This window comes from Lepisma saccharinum, chromosome 5 (assembly GCF_977018435.1).
Source record: "Lepisma saccharinum chromosome 5, izLepSacc3.1, whole genome shotgun sequence".
Classification (NCBI taxonomy): Eukaryota; Metazoa; Arthropoda; class Insecta; order Zygentoma; family Lepismatidae; genus Lepisma; species Lepisma saccharinum.
In genome coordinates, this window is record NC_139233.1 from 73,476,066 (window position 1) to 73,493,184 (window position 17,119).

The window sequence follows — 17,119 nt, forward strand, 5'->3', positions numbered from 1 at the left end:
GCCGGACAGACACCTAAAAAGGAGGACATGTCCGGATAAAAGAGGACGTATGATCACCCTATGTGTCCATGCAAAAATCAGATTGCCTATGTATTGCATGTATCCATGCAACAATCAGTTTGTCTCTGCATTGCCTGTGTCTATGCAAAAATTAGAATTGCCTATGTATGCATGTGTCCATGCAACATTCAGATTGCCTATGCATCACATGCAACCATCAGGTTGCCTGTGCACTGCATGTGTTCATGAAGTAATCAGGTTGCCTATGCATTACATGTCCATGTAACAGTCAGGTTGCCTATATATCACACGTTACCATCCAACAATCAGGTTGCTTAAGTACTGCATGCTTTGGTGCAACAGTCAAGTTGCCTATGCATTGCATGCATTCATGCAATGATCAGGTTGTATATGTATTGCATGATTCCATGCAATAATCAGGTTACCTACGCATCACATGTGTCCATGCAACACTCTTTGGATCAGATATTAGTGCTTCTGAGTGGTTATGAAATCTACCACCGAGCAGCTTTCATCCTGAGGAATACTTCCAAGAGCCAGCAAGATGTCAAGTAACCATGTCAGTGTTTGAAATTAGCATATCCAAGTTGCAAAATGTGACAAAAATGTTTGGTTTTGTGTTTAGTTAGATTTTTGAAAGTTGTCAATTTTGGTGACTAGATAACAGATATATTCAAGGGGCAGAGCAGTATCTGAAGGAGCTCATGAATATTTTTCTTCACTCATAAATAAATATGGTGTTGTCATTTTGTTGCTTTGCCCTAAACACCCCTTCAATAGCCCCTTGAACAAAATAAGTGCTTACAAAATTGTTTCACTATCAATTTAGTTAGTGATTTTCATATGATCCAAATAAGGGAATCATGGTTGTAAGAATTCAATCCAGAAGCAGCAGTAAATTTTGGTTCTGTAATGTGCATAGTAGGCATGTTTGCTGTCCTGATTTCCAGTAGTAGTTGTGTGGTCAGACAGTCTGGTATAAAACATTATGTACTGTAAAATAAAATAACGTTTTATGTTTTTCATACATTGGAATTGGGTGTTTATTAATTTTAATTAAGGTATATCTTGGCAACTAACTCTTCACTTTAGTGACGAAATTTCCTATTTTGGCGACTAGGTTTCATGCATTAGAAAGCAAATGATGTCCTAATTTCAAGGTCTAGTTTCAAACCCTGATCCACATCACAACCTTTACTTGAAGTGGCTACTGCTATTTTCTGTTAATCTAAGTCTTAGAATCAATCTCTGGCAGAAGTAAAATTTGGTGTTTCAACCCAACTTAAAACGGTCTTCATATTACTTTGTTATAAATCAAATTATGAATGTGCTTATGGTTTTTTTTTTTCCATTTTTGTTTCCTTTTAAGCCTAATTTAAGTTTATTTTCGACAACTTAACTTCCCTATAACCAAACACACACACAATATATAGAGGATGGGGCAGATTAAACAGTACTCTATCAGTATTGGCCATTACAGGCATATCAGTCTATCAGTATTCCCTATAATCGAAGACACATACAATACAGTGTGTCCTCAAAAACATTCCGTGATTATAAACAACCACAAAATTTTAATTATGTATATTATGAAATTTATACTGATACCATTCGAAAGAACAGCTCAAAGAATTTTAACAGATGTGTAATTGTTGGTGTTAAGGACAACAATAGATGGCATAACAATGAAAGAATGAAAAAACAAGGAAAAAAAGTTTTTAATGTGTTATTGTAAATGGCATTGTTGTTAGAAGCAAATTGTGTTACTGTTGATGTTTAGGTTTGCATTTCAGTTCAGTGTGAATTCTGTAGCATTTAAAGAGATTCATGGCGAACCCACAGGAACGTACTGAAATACCATAACACACGGAGTGTAGTGACAGTTCAGCGTGCCTTCCGACAGACCTTCAGACATGCGACACCTACTGACAAGAAAGACGATTCTGAGATGGTACAGAGATTTTGTAGAGCGAGCATCCATATGTGATCATAGGAAAGGCCATTCAAGGAGACCATCTGCCAATGTGGAAATTGTGGAACATGTGCGGGAGACATTTGTACGTAGTCCTATGAAGTCTATGCATAGAGCTAGCCTACAGTTAAACATCCCTAAATCCTCCATGTCCAAAATCCTATGTACTCATTTGAAGTTTCATCCCTACAAACTGCAGTTACTGCAAAAGTTTAAACCTAATGACAGTGAAAAACACCTTGCTTTTTGTGAACATTTATTAACACTTATGGAGAATAATGAGGACCTGTCAGTGAAAATCATTTTCAGTGACGGCAACGTTCCACGTGAATGGGAAAGTAAACAAAAAACACTATGTTAGTATTTGGGGGACCCAGCATCCACATTTTGTTTTGGATGTTGAACGTGACTCCCCTAAGGTAAATGTGTTCTCTGCCATATCGAAACTGAAAGTGTATGGGCCATTTTCCGTTTACGAGGACACTATCAATGGTATGAATTACCTTGATATGCTCAGTGAGTGGCTTTTTCCACAATTAGAAGAAGACAATGAATTTATTTTCCAACAAGATGGAGCACCCCCTCACTGGCATCTCGATGTTTGGAATTTTTTAAATGAGAAACTTGAAGGAAGATGGATTGGGCACTCCAGAAACAAAGATGCTGTGTTCTGCAAGTAGCCACCGAGGTCCCCTGACTTGCCTGTCTGTGACTTCTTCTTATGGGGTCACATAGAAGATCTTGTGTACGTACCTCCACTGCCTTGTGTACGTACCTCCACTGCCTTGTGTACGTACCTCCACTGCCTCAAGATTTGGAAGATCTGAAAAACATTGTATCATTGCCACCATCGGGACCGTCACTGTAGATATGTTGGAACACGTGTGGCATGAGTGGGAATATCGCCTTGATGTTTGCAGCATGACATGAGGAGCACACATTGAGTGCCACTGAGGTAGGTAGTTAGGTATTAAAATTTTTGAGTTTCTGTTTCTAATGGCACCAATTTTATATAAATATGAAATACCGAGAGCAATGCTATATGTGTTTATAATCACGGAATGTTTTCTGAACATGCTGTATATAGAGGATGGGGCAGATTAAACAGCACTCTATCAGTATTGGCCATTACAGGCATATCAGTCTATCAGTATTAATATATCTATAAATAGCTTGTAATTTTGAGCAAAATTTTGACATTTTGTTATTATTTTCATCAATATAAATATATAATTTACCGTATTTACGCATGTATAATGTGCATGCATATATAATGCACACCCTGGTTTTTGATGAGAAGAAGCAAGAGACCGTTATATCTCATATATAATGTGTATATATAACAGTACAATTCAAGTTCAAGAATGGCTTTCTTAGTTGTAGGACGTAAAGCTGTTGCTATGCCAATCAAGAATGAATGCCATTATACTTATCCAAAGAGTTGCCTGTAGCTATGTGGACCAAGAACAGAATATCATCTTGTGTATACAATGAGTCATCAACTTGTGCCACCTACACCCTCTCCCTCCATTGTGTTTAGAATCACAAAGCTTTCACTTCTGCAACCACCTTGTTTATTATGTAGTAGAAGAAAGCAAGATAAAATTACATTATGGAATTGCAGCGTTCAGGAAGATATTTTCTATTGTTTCTCGCCAGACCAATACAGCTCACATGGGAGGTGCATGTTTGAATTTTGCCAGAACAGTGCCGCACTGCTTTTCTTGGTATCACAAAACATTCCGTTACAAAGTGATGGTCTAAGTGGTGGTGTAATTAATAGTTCATTTTTTTTAAATATTATTAAAGAAATCCAACCTGGTAATTTATATTTGCACCTGTTGATATTACGTGTTATATGCAGTGACATATTAAAAACATGCTTGGTTTTATGTTGGCTGTCCAAATTATTCAATGCATAATATGCACTACTGTTTTTGGGGGCAAAAATGTTGGAAAAAAGTGTGCATTATATATGAGTAAATACGGTATATACATTGGTTTTGCAAAGTAAGTGTCTGAATAAGCATTTTTTTCAAAGGTAAAATTAAATGTAGTCAACTGATTAAATACAACTTAAAGAGGTTAATAAACCAGTAGCGGAGTTAGGAGGAGGTGTGGCCAGTTGTGCAATATTGCTTCTTAATGCTAAGCCTTGTCTATCAGGAAAAAGTAAACTATCCTTGCACCCTAGTTTTGGCACCTAATTGCTGTCACTGTAATAAACCATTTATGTTTTTCAAACAACATTTGCAATTTTATATCAGACCTACTGGATATCTATTACTGGTAAATTTTTTGTTAGTGCTTTATCATTTTTTTCAAAAACTTAGCCATCTATCCTCGTTTTACCTCACATCATCATCATCCTTCGCCATTTCCTGCCTGTAGCTAGGTCGGCATAGAAGTCAAGCCTCTCCATTTTTTCTTTCCTGGTTTTCCACCACTCCTCTCTTTCTAGTGTTCCAATCTTGTCCTCTTCTCCTAACACTCTCCACTCTGCTTTTTCCGCCGACATCTTGGTCTCCCCCTTGGCCTTATTCCCACTCCTTGTGCATGGTAAGCTCTTACTGGTAGTCTTTCTGCATCCACCCTCTTCTGTCTGAACCATCTCATCTGTGCCTGATCTATCCTGTCCTGAACCTTCACCACATCCACTGTCTGTCGGATATCCTCATTCCTTATTCTAATCCTTCTAGTCTTCGCCAATATACTCCTTAAAAATTACACCTCCACTGCCTGCATCTTTCTTTTGTCTCGTTCTGTCATGGTCCAAATCTCTGCACCATACATAATTATTGGCACATAGTACGTGTTACATCACCTTTTTACATTTCATAGGCACATCCCTGTTTCTTATTAATCTTCGAACACCTCGATATAGTCCAATACACATTTGTCCTCTTCTGTTTACCTCATCTATTCTTCCACTTCTCTCAATTATGCTTCCTAGATATTTGAAGCTCTCCACTACCCTCAACTCTTCCGTGTCCATCTTTACTCTTGGTTCATTTCTGGCTCTGTTTCTTATTGTTATTAGTACCTCACTCTATTCTGCACTGAATTACATTCCTGCTCTTCTGATTTCCTCATTCAAACTATCAAGTTGTCTCTGTATTTCTTCTTCCCTGTTCCCCCATATTACTAAGTCATCAGCAAACAACTACACAATATAAAAGTATTCCATATTTTAGCAACTAACTACATAATAGTTCTGAGAGTCAAATGGTGCAGCTAATGAATCACTAAAAATTAAACTCCAGGTTTCAACTGCTCTTACAGGAGATGGGCAAAGTGAGCAATTTGGATCCCATCATTACTTTAGTCTTGTTTTCATATTTTCAAATAGCTCCCCAATTTTGTTGCTGAGTTAACACCAAGCAATCTTAACTACTAGTATTTAGAAAATTGTTAAGCCCACATTCATGTTTTGGATTCTATACAAGCAAATAACTTTTTAACTTATTGAAGTACCTGATTTGAAGATGTATCTTGAGCTTGTTCTGAAGAACTCAAGGTTTCTGTAACTTCTATACCAGCTTGCTTTAACAAGGCCTTTGCTTCCTCAGAGTTTGATTGTCCAAGAAGTTCCACAGCTTCTTCTACAACATAAAAGTAACAGCAATTATTAGCTCTTAAGTGTGCACAATTAGATGTGCAGGGTGTATGGGAAAGAACTAGAGAAAAAGAAAACACTACATTTCTGAAACTCATGCAGAAAGAGAAACTTAAAAAACAAGTTTTTACTTTGTGAAAAGGAAGACTGACCCTATCGATATCATCCTGTGATTATTTTTTTTTCTTTCTTTTCTTTTTTGTGATACAGCACTGTATGTGCCTGGACCTCTTCTGGGCAGATGCATATTGCACAGTGGTTCAGATCTCACTTTAAACTGTAGACACAGTCCTGATTAGCCTCAGCAGATAATAAAGCAGACTTTTAAACTTTTGCCAAACTGGCTGTCTCCTGAAATTTCAGGATGCTACAGTATCCATATATTTCCCCAATGCAGGATGCTGTCGGGGGCTAGGAGAGTCCTAGCTCACTCCTTCTAAAGACAACACTGTACTTGTACTTGTCTGACTGGTTTTATTTAACCAGCCTCAAAATGTACTGTGCCTTCTCCTGTGGGGTTCATATCCACTTTCTCTCCACCAGTTGGTATTCATACACAAAATATTTGCATTCTTCACCTTGCCATGTGCACTAGGCTTCTTTCCAGAGAATCTAACCTAACTTTTTGAGTTTCTCTCTCAGTGTATATATAAACCTGAGAGACAAAAAATGCACTACTCTGAGATGTAATGCTTTCTTTCTCACTAGTTCTTTCGCAAATAACCCGTATAATAATTATTATATATCTAATAACTGTTACAGTTCCTAATTTGTATAGATTTAAGCAAAAGATGCAGGCTTGACCAGGACTCAAACTTAGGTATCTGGCATATTGTTCTACCGAATACACTACTGAGTCAGCCATGGTTTCACTTGCTGTGCTGTTTTTACCTGTGTTGAATTGTCTCTGATATTGTACTGCGAAGTGATATATGGGTTCAAGTTGTGGTGAAGCCTACAGTTTGTGACATTGCGATATGAAAATACGCAACTCCACAGTAATAATCATGAACTTGCATCTTGACACACCAAGTTCTCATTCCCACCGTCAGGGGGCAATCCTGCCTGACAGCTCTAAGTGTACCTGCCATCTGGTAGCGTTCTGCAGAACTGCTTCTGTTGAGGATATAGTCGTAATTCTCAGGACACAGTTGGTGCCCGGAACTCGCAGGAAAGACACTGTTACATTACAGCTGCAATCGCCTGTTCAGGCTGTGGTCAAGTATAGGTTGGCTTGTTCTACATGTAAGCCGCCATTACATGTGCATAGGTTAACATGTGGTTTGTGAACTTTTCGACTTAGGAAGAAGTGTTAATATGCCAACGATCTTTAGTTACCAAGCACATTAAACATTTCAAGGTACGTAGACTAAACCAGTGGCACAAGAACGAATTTATAATGTGTTTAAAATCAGTACTTTTCCTTTCGACATATCATTGATACCTCATGTGACCTTGCGATCAATGTCAGATATAATTATTAATGTACGTGGGCATGAAAACAATTGCATTTTGATTGTGATTATTTAACGAACAACGTTCCTTAGTGAATTTTAAAATGAACTATTTCACGAACTTGGAACTATATTATTGCCTACGTAATAGAGGTTTGCCCAAATCAAACAAACTACTAGATTTATTCCATTCACGCATTTAATATACATATTTTGTGGCTCCCAAAAAAAACTAAGTTAATTCCACGACGTATTTTAAGTGTAGGCCACGTACGTATCTGTAATAAAATGCAAAAACCAAAGTAATCCTAATGTAAATCAATCCACCCTTTGTTTGACCTATTCGTTAACAAACCAGTACAACTCCTTATTGTAGCATCAATTATTCATATTTGTGTGTTATTATAAAGCACTAGTTATTGCTTGCGTAAGCAATCAGAACCTGTTTGTTTAAAAATGAAGGTTACGAGGTGTACATTTTAAATAATTAGTACTTAAGCATGCGTATTGAAACTGATCGTTGTGCAATGCACGAATGCTTGTTATAAGTTACTGAATCTGTGTTCTTCATGTAATGCAGCGAAACTCTTTATAATTGTTATTCAGAATACTTTATCTCGCCCCTTGAGCTTTATTGTTAATTGTGATATGAAAATTGTGGTAGAAAATGCATGCTTGTTGATTACGCATGTGAAATGAGTCTTTATGCAATTATGCAATCACGTTGTACAGTTAGGGATATAAAAATGAATAAAACAGGTCATGTTATTTGCAAACTTGTCTTAAATTATTGAATAAGCTACCTTTTATAACTGTAATCAGGGAATACTAGTTCTGAATACATGCCACTTTAGTAGTATTAGCAATAGAATATGGTAGTGCATGCAAATGATTAGCATTTTTAGGTATAATAGTGAATGTAAGTGTATCTTACATTGTTTGTATGATTGTTGAACAAAAATTAAGATTACAAACATGCACAACTGTAAGCAGGTGTTAATGCATGTACGATAGAGGGACAATTAATAATTGGGGGAACAGATTAGTTGATTCTTGCAACTTTACCAGAAATTGCAATATTAATTTAACGGATGCTTAGGCTTATTTCGTTTGGACCCTAAACAAAAAAAAGGGCTTGCTTCTTTCTTGCGTGCACAAATGAACCTTGTGATACTGCCGGGTATCCTGCACCGTAAGAACGAAGCATAAAACATACGATTGTGCGTGTTTGTTTTGGTTTTTCTCTGTAATTTGTTGACTGTTAACATCTTTAATTCAGACTGCACGCTTCCCATAAACAATTGTCGGTAAGTTCAACATATTGGAACCAAGTCACACGTCACTAGTTTTCACTCAAATTTCAACCTGTGTATGACTAATTATGGAGTAGGTGTGTGAAGTTATCAGTGCTTCAAAGGCAACAGATTCAGCTGCAGCATCACTGACAAAAAGCATTCTTCACATGGAGAAAAAAGTTCATTAAGGCCAGTAGCTCATCTTTCATATATATTTTACTTTTGCATTCTTTTGATTACAGTCATCTGTCATATAGCAGCACATGGAATATTTATGTTTTTATCCTTTTGCTTTGGGAACCCACAATATCTAGAATCAACTATTGTTTTTTTCTTCTCATATAGGTTTAAGCATCAAGAGTTTTCGCAAATTCTATCGCAACTAGGCCCGTAAATAATTCCAAGAAATTAAGTAGATATTCAAGTTTTACAGGAAAATGTATACCATAATAACGCAAGAGAACACTATTGCTCAAATATGAATCCCATAAACATGGATTGATTGATTGACTGAATTGGCATTTTAAGTCCACTTTGTGCACAGTAAGGCTAATTGGGACTGGACCTACAGTTTAAAGTGAGATCCGAACCACTATGTGCCTCCACCGGGAATCGAACCTGGGACCCCTTGATTACAAGGCGACGACGCTACCACTGCGCCATCAGGGAAGCCTATAAACATGGAGAATAAATCACTGAAATATGTAATAATATTTTTGTGCTCTTTAACCGTTTCCATCATCCTATGCTATTTTTTTAGTTTGAATGGATTTCTTGGAAATTCATCAGGGCTTCTATCTGAACTGCTGACCTGCAGTGACTATTTCCAGAAAGAGCAGGGCTTGTTTGGAAGGCTTATATGGAAGAAGTGCAGAATGAAGTTCACATGGAGCATTGCTTTTTGCAGTATGACTTCCTTGGCTTAAAACAAGATTAAGTGAAAGTAAAGGACCTACCACAATCAAATTAAAATTACAGAAATGGCGAAAGTTCTACTTATCATGTAAAAATATGTAATCTAAATGGAAATTATGTAATATGCCCTAAATATGTAGAAAAAAATATGTAATTACATAAAAATCCGGACCCTAATTATAGGACTCAAACTTTTCAGAATAATGTACATGTCAAATTTTAGAAATACTGTGAAAAAAATTGTACTGCTTTCGATATTTTTATAATTTATGATATAAAATTTTTACCTAGCGTAACAACTTGTCCTTCATCTAAATCGATTGGAAGCATGACCTCCCTTAAAGCTATTTGTGCTGGTTGCTGTTGGGTTGTTTCACTGGCAGTAGTTGTAGCTCTTTCACCCTGTTCTTCCACTGTGACAGGCTCACTGGGTGTGGAACTTGCAACTTCTACAGGAGCCTGGGACTGTTGTTTTTCTTCAGTGTCCATCTGTATCCACTCATTGCTTGAGAAATCTAAAAAAAGTAAAATTAATATGACCTTGCATGTTTACTTTATCATTTATACAAAAAAATAAAATAATAATAATAATAATGTATTGGCATCAAGTGAAGGAGAAGTGTCCCTTGAAGATACCAATGTATAAGAATCTCATGATTAAAAGCACAAATAATCTCAACAACAATTTATGTGGAGATCTTTATTTATCATGCTATAATACAGTCAAACTTAAAAACCCATCTTCCTCAGCCATCAATCTCAGCAAACAAGAACTTACCAACTGCAAGACCGTAACGACACCTTCCGGCAGACACAGCGAGTAGCATCAGCAGAACCTCAACAATGTCCCCTTCGCAGTTTCTTGACCAGCCCTGATGATGATTCCAGGATGGAATCAAAAGTTTGGACAAACTCTTAAAGTGTTTCTTATTGTGCTGTTTGTGTGTTTTGTGTTGCTATTAACAAATATGTTGCCGTGCTGGCATGAGGTAAAACGTTTTTTACTGCCATATTAATATATTTATTTGGGCTGAGCCAATATCACTTTGAACCAATGCAGATACTCTTATCAATTCCCACCAATACCGATACTTGGGATTGTAACAATTCAAAGAGGTTCAGAATTGGAGTTTTGCTTTAAAATATTTATAATTTTCATGAAATAAACATTTATTCAAAAAATCCATTTCTTCCCATAATGTTGTTGTAGAAATAAAGAAAATTATTCTTTTTACACAATTTCCAAGATATTTAGACTCCGTGAAAGTGTTGCATGGCATTTTCCCATACTCCGCAAAACACTCAAACTCTAGGAAAGTAACACTTTAAAAAATTCTACTGATATTTTCTGATACTGATACCACTGGTCTCAGCGGGAATAAATTGTTCACAAATGAGATTTTTGTGGTCTTTAAGTAGAGTAACTTTATGATACAAAATTAGAAGTGAAGAAATCTGAAATAAATAAAAGGTTGAGGGCCTCACTAATGGCGCAGTGATAGCATCGTCACCTTGTAATCAAGCGGTCCCGGGTTCAATACCTGGTAAAGGCACATAGTGGTTCGGATCCCACTTTAAACTGTAGGTCGTCCCGATTAGCTTTGCTGTGCATAAAGTGGACTTAAAACACCAAATCAACCAACCAAATGGAAGGTTGAAGTAATTTAAAAATATCAGTTAAACTGGAATTAACATGTTCTGAGGATGCCAGATAGCCAATTGCCCCGAAAATTATTAAATTACAGGCCAAAAGGAAAAAGAAATTTCGGAAGACCATATCACCAATGGAATGAGAAAGCATTGATTACCCATAACTGCAAGAGGAGAAAGAAGAACAATACATGAAAAAATTCACTTACTGCTTTTAGCTTGTCCATCGGAGGAAGAGTTATCATTTTCTGAGACTGTAATACTTTCTCCCAAAATTCCTGATGCCTGAAGGATTTCAGTTAATACAGTATTTTTACTCAGCTGTTCTTGACTCAGATCCAGCACAATAACATTGCCCTACGGGAAAAAAGAACAATTTATATATGAATAAATTAAAATATATGAGTGTATTTTACACTTACATTTATTGGGATTTCTAGCATGTACAGTGAAACCTCGGAAATACATTTTTCAGGAGACAAAGGTGAAAAAACTTTAAATGTGGGTAAATGTAAAATTCAGGAAAGTTTTATATTTTGCTCTGGCATTACAATGAAGAATGGATGCACAATGCACGAAAATATAAAATTCAGGAAGATAAAATCATGGTTCTACTGCATTTGGTTTTAACACAATATTCCAAATGTTTCAGTCTTCACCATGTAAGGTTTTCAGCCCTTTGTGTTGGGCTGGCTGCAGGTTGTTTTTTATTTTTCTTCTTTTTTTCAGTTAGGATCAGTTAGTTAATATAGGCACATAAGTTGGTTAGTAAAGTTACCATAATTTTACTGATCTGATCTTGCAATATAGTTGAAAATTCTGCCGTTTTATTATTATTTTCATGAAAATAACGGTATAATTCATATACCCTGATTTTGTACAGCAAATATGACTTCTTCTAAAGTGAAACATATTGTGGTTTCCTGTTTAATGAACCATTTCTGTTCTTCAAGAAACATTTCAATTTTATATCAGATCAGTAGAATATTGATGTCAATACATATAATATTGGTATTTATCAGTATCAGTGAAATTTTCTCATTTGTACATTCATGTCTATTAACCTTCTGTTTCAAGCACTGAAGCTGTGCATTACTTGGTGGTAATACCACATTTTCCTGTATTCACAATGAACCACGAAAGATAAATGTGAAGGCAAAAATTCTTATACAAATTACAATTACATGAAATAAATAAAAAAAATTACATCATATACCTGAAGGCAACTAGTTAAGAATTCAAGCCTGTGTTATCACAATTACATATATTGTGAAGAGAAAAAAGGAGACATCGTGAAATCATAACTTTTTAAAACCATCTACAGAAACTCTGTCAGGCCTTCAGTAATTGAAACAAACATCATTCCAATGCAACATCAGCAATGATGTCAAAACACACGATGTTCTTCTTCTTCTTTTGTTACTTCCAGGTTCGGCTAGTTTGGATTGAAACAAGAAACCACAGTCATCCTGGAACCATTGCACAGCAAAACAATCACGACAACAGAATCAGACAAACCCTTAGGAAAATTTGGATAGAGGGCAGTTATTGAGAATTACTTGAAGTGGTCAAGAGCTGCCTGAATCTGCAAGCCTTCACCGCCTTTCAGATGTGAAGTCGAGTCAGCGGGTGTCACCGAAGGAGACCTCAACACAAGTCACAAGTGCCATTGTCACTGATTCTCTAGGCCACTTGCCTTTGTCGTGGGCACACCGCTTGCTATCTTCTTCCCTTCTTCATAGCGATCCCTGTTGGTGACCAGAAGAGCTGACAACGATTGGAAGAACCGTCGCCAAGATCGATCCAATAGGCCCGATGGCGAGACAAGGTCCGGTGTTTGTCTACTTGCACAGAGAAAATTCGGAGTGCTGACAAAACCAGGTTGTCAGTGCCTAGCTAGCACACATGTTACTGAGAAAGTCGCTCCTCACACCCCTGGGATGAGAACCACTGCAAGCTCGCAATGGAGGACTGCCGACTGAGGGGTAAGATATCCACACACAGTGTCTACCTTTTCTCTCTCATACCTTGGCTGTGCCATCAGGGATGATTGTGGGGGGGGCCTTCAAACACTATCTAGCATTCTATTGGCTGGCATTAATAATTATTGTAAGCGTCTGAAATCGGTGGACCACTTACCTGAGTTGATGACATGGGAAGGTTGAGGGTCTGAGCAACACTGCTCGCCTGCACGTTTCCTGAGTGGAGATGTGGAGATGAGGTCGAGGGTTTCTGCACTGTTACTGTGGCTACCGATGGCTGTTGTATACTTGACGAAAATGGTTTTCCCATTAATACTTTCCCCATAACTTCCTGCAATTATTAAATATGTGTTAAGATAATGGAAATACTTTTGTTTATAATTTATAAGCTTAAACGGAACATTCTACAATGAATCATGAATCACAATGTTTCATGAACTTTTAGTCTGTATCCAATGTAGTTGTAAAAATCAAGGCATATATCAAGATGTGGTTGCCTTTCATTCAAGTTTTTAAAGCTTTACAGTTATAAGTAATATACAACAAAATATATGAAGCAAACAGTACAAATGCATCTGCCAACCGGAAGTAAACAGAGGAGTGACAAACTGCCATCTCCATTCAAGATGCCAAAACCTGTGTTAATGAACATGTAAATACGAAACTTTACCTAGCCTATAACTACTACTGTTGCCTCAGGGCAGGACTCACAATCCCACCACCCATGAGCATGGGTGTTTTTTTTTTGTGAATGTTCATAAATTTAATCTGATCATCATTCATCCTCATCATCACAATTAGTTTAAAAGTGGCAGAAAAGCAAACACAAATACAATGCAAACTACTACTTTAAAGTTATGGAATTGAATTTCCAGGTTTTCCAGATCCAAAATAATATCTTCTATTTCATTACTTTATATACTTCATGCACATGAACACCATTATTAAAATGTTCTAGTTACCAGGGAATGACAGAAACAATGAGTTTTCAAGAATGAAATTCAATCAAGAAAAGAATTGAGGCAAGAAACATTTTAATTACATAACACTCATTCTTTCACTTAAGTTATGAAAAAGGATGCCTTCTTCTCTAAATCATTTCATGACAACTGGCATCACTGTTTGGCTCACTCAAAATATTGTGAAGATAATATTGAAGAAGTGTAAATAATGTATTGAATGTTATTGGTAAATTTAAATTTTTCTTTCATTAAGTTGCTTTTCTGCTTCTAATTGCAGTTATGAGGATGAATGATGATTGCATGAAATTCAAGAGACACTAGTAAAGGATCACCTATGCCCAGAACCTTCAACTGACAGCTGAGCACTCGAAGTGCTTGGCTATAAAGGTGGCTAATTCCTCTTTCCATTTCGGGACTTTACATTGCTTGTCCACATCTCCATGCTAAATGTGATGATGGGGTGAATAATGAACTGATGAAATGGATGGTAGGCAAACACACATCCATGCCTTAGTCAGGACTTGAACCTACAACTCCTGGTGCTGGTGGAGGGAGAGATGGGGAGGGAGGGTAAGAGGAGAGAAGAGGGGTAAGCAGGCAGGCACACACAGTGTTCAGCAATTTAAAAATATATGATAAGCCAATAATTGGGAGAGCTACTTAAAAGCAACAGTAGTGGATTCCAGCCTCGAAAGACAAAAGAGATGAGACCTGATGCATTGACCCCACAGAATAGACAAACACCAAAAACATCAAAAACTTTCATTGTTACAAAACATTGTCAAAATTGTTGCTCAACCAAGATAAAACTAGAGTATTTGGAATTCTGTTTCAATCCTCCCATCAACTGAGCTACTAGCTTCACCTTTTGGCTGATCACAGTTTCCCCAAATTATATCTCTGTGTAAATATAAGTTTAAGTCCTTTCCACATAAATACTGCATTGTCCACATTTAGACATGTGAACTCAAGTGTCATCTCTCTGTGATGGAGAGCACCAATCCAACTGAACAATGCTTAATTTACGTTGTTTTGGATTATTTTCCAGTGCCAAGAGGTTTATTGTTTGTCAGGAAGATTGATATAAAATTAGTGTATAATATTCAGAAACTAAAACTTACAACAAAATTGTCAAAATTCAAGTAATATCTTATTTTTAATAATATTTGTGTATAGTGGCTTGGTGATCTATCTCACAGAGGAGTGACCACTCCTTTTCTATCCAGGGGTGGGGGTGGGTGGTGTGATGGGTAGATGAGTGATGAGAGGTAGAGAATAAAATAAAATAAAGAAGTAGACAATAACAAGCCTGTTTTGCTTCAACCAAAAGTAAAAAATAAAAGGGACTCTTTCTTGTTTTTATCCATTTATTTACAATGTACAGTTCATTGAAAGGTTGCAGTAAGCTTGAAATCATATACAGCATTGTGGAAGAAGTTTAAAGATTTGTGTGTGTGTGGATATATGGGGGTTGGTGAGGCTGTGAATTGTGAAGTTGAGTGAGCGTTGTAAGAATTATTATCATTTGATTGCAGCCCATATCATTTGTCTTTAGTATAAAGGCCATTTTCTCTGTGAGACTTACCATTTACCACAATCACTTCCATCTCATTAACATGTAATGGAATACATGCTTCAAAATATGACGAGCCCTGCATGAGTTGCACTTGCAAAAGTATCCAATATGTAATTTTTTAATACAGATTTTACTTTGTACCAAGATAACTTCAAATGTTGGAATGCAAAAGCTATTAGCAATCTCTTCATACCTAAAATTTCAAATTAGATTTATTATAATGATTTTGAATCAAAGCTTTGGAAGGTAAAATAAGAATGTATGTATTAATATTTGCACAACTTGTAAATTTATCATCCATGACATGAGGGATAATTGCACGAAATATTTCTGCATTTTAAACCCTCATCCATTGTGAATTCTTTACTTCACTTAGTAATCCATACAGGAGCATATGGAAAGTCAAAGAAATACACAAATGTAATCATGGCACTAACTTCGATTGTTATACTCTGCAATATATTTAATTCCACTAAACACCTGCTACTCACCTTGCCTCCTTGGGTAAGTGTGACTCCACGATTCAAACTTGAACCCTTCTGTACAACGATAACATTTGGCTTTCCCATACTTGGCCTAATGTTAGTTTGGCTCTGAGGTGTGATATGCACTGTTTGCAATGGCTTGGAGTTCACAGACAGAATCGTTGAAGATGTAGGTCGGATGTGAGTTGTTGTAGTACGCGGAAGAGTTCCAGTGCTCACAGTTACGACTCTAGGGCCAGTACCTGGAATGATACACACAGAACTGATTATTTAAATGCATATTTCAGTTACAAACTGACACCAAATGTGAAGAATTTGAATTAATAAAAGGTTTACAATAGGACTGAGCCAATACCAGGCATCAGAAATCATCAGTTAGAATTCAATAACTAATACTGGCCAATACCTTTACGGAGTTTGGGTGTCTTGGAGAGTGCGCAAAAATACCACACAACATTTTGCAGTCTCCATATCATAGAAATTATACAAAATTAATTGTGCACTAAATTTGTGGGGAGAAACTGATTTTATGATTAATTGATGTGAAATTATGGATATTTTGAAGCAAAACTCTGGTAGTTCCAATTGAAAACTTTCCTAACATGAAAACTTGTACATTAAAATTCATAAATATTCTGAACTCATGTGACTTGTTACAATTTTCAAGCACAGGTATAGTTGGAAATCAGTATGAGTATAGGCACTGTTATCAGTTCAAAGTGGTATAGGCTCTACCCTACTAATTTGATTAATTGATTTTTAAAATTAAAATGTGGGTTCCAGAACTAAGGCCATTTGCTGCCATCACAGCATGCAGGAACACACCAACCAAAGCTAATCTAAGCTATAATAATATTTTGTAAATGATCTCATTATCAAGAACAATGTGAAACACATCTAAAAATTAAAATTATATTGAGTTTAATGGAAATTGAGGCTGTATAAGAGCAATCAGCACACATATAGGAAGGAACAAACACAAGACAACCGAAAGAGGATTTATTTGAATTTGTATTTTGTTAATTAGCATTGGCATTTCTGACACTTTTGGATAGATGATGATAAGAATTGTTAAAGGAATACTTGCAAAGTGTATCCATGTCAGGACCCGAACTTGGGAACTTCAGTGTCAATATCGAAAGCCAATGACTTAACATGTTCGGCCTCTGAGTAATTCTGCTCCAAAGAGGA

The 17,119-nt window shown here is 36.5% G+C and overlaps 1 protein-coding gene across 2 annotated transcripts in view; it reads right to left on the reverse strand.

The window, feature by feature from the left end:
* Positions 1-17,119, reverse strand: part of LOC145987882 (BRCA2-interacting transcriptional repressor EMSY) — a 143,211-nt gene that overhangs the window by 46,988 nt on the left and 79,104 nt on the right. For both annotated transcript variants that reach the window (XM_083122669.1, XM_083122668.1), the window contains exons 10-14: positions 15,935-16,170; positions 13,063-13,236; positions 11,133-11,280; positions 9,561-9,788; positions 5,468-5,595 (exon numbers count right to left, since the gene is read on the reverse strand). In XM_083122669.1, the coding sequence (XP_082978795.1) occupies positions 5,468-5,595; positions 9,561-9,788; positions 11,133-11,280; positions 13,063-13,236; positions 15,935-16,170 (914 nt within the window). The remainder of the gene's footprint in view (positions 1-5,467; positions 5,596-9,560; positions 9,789-11,132; positions 11,281-13,062; positions 13,237-15,934; positions 16,171-17,119) is intronic.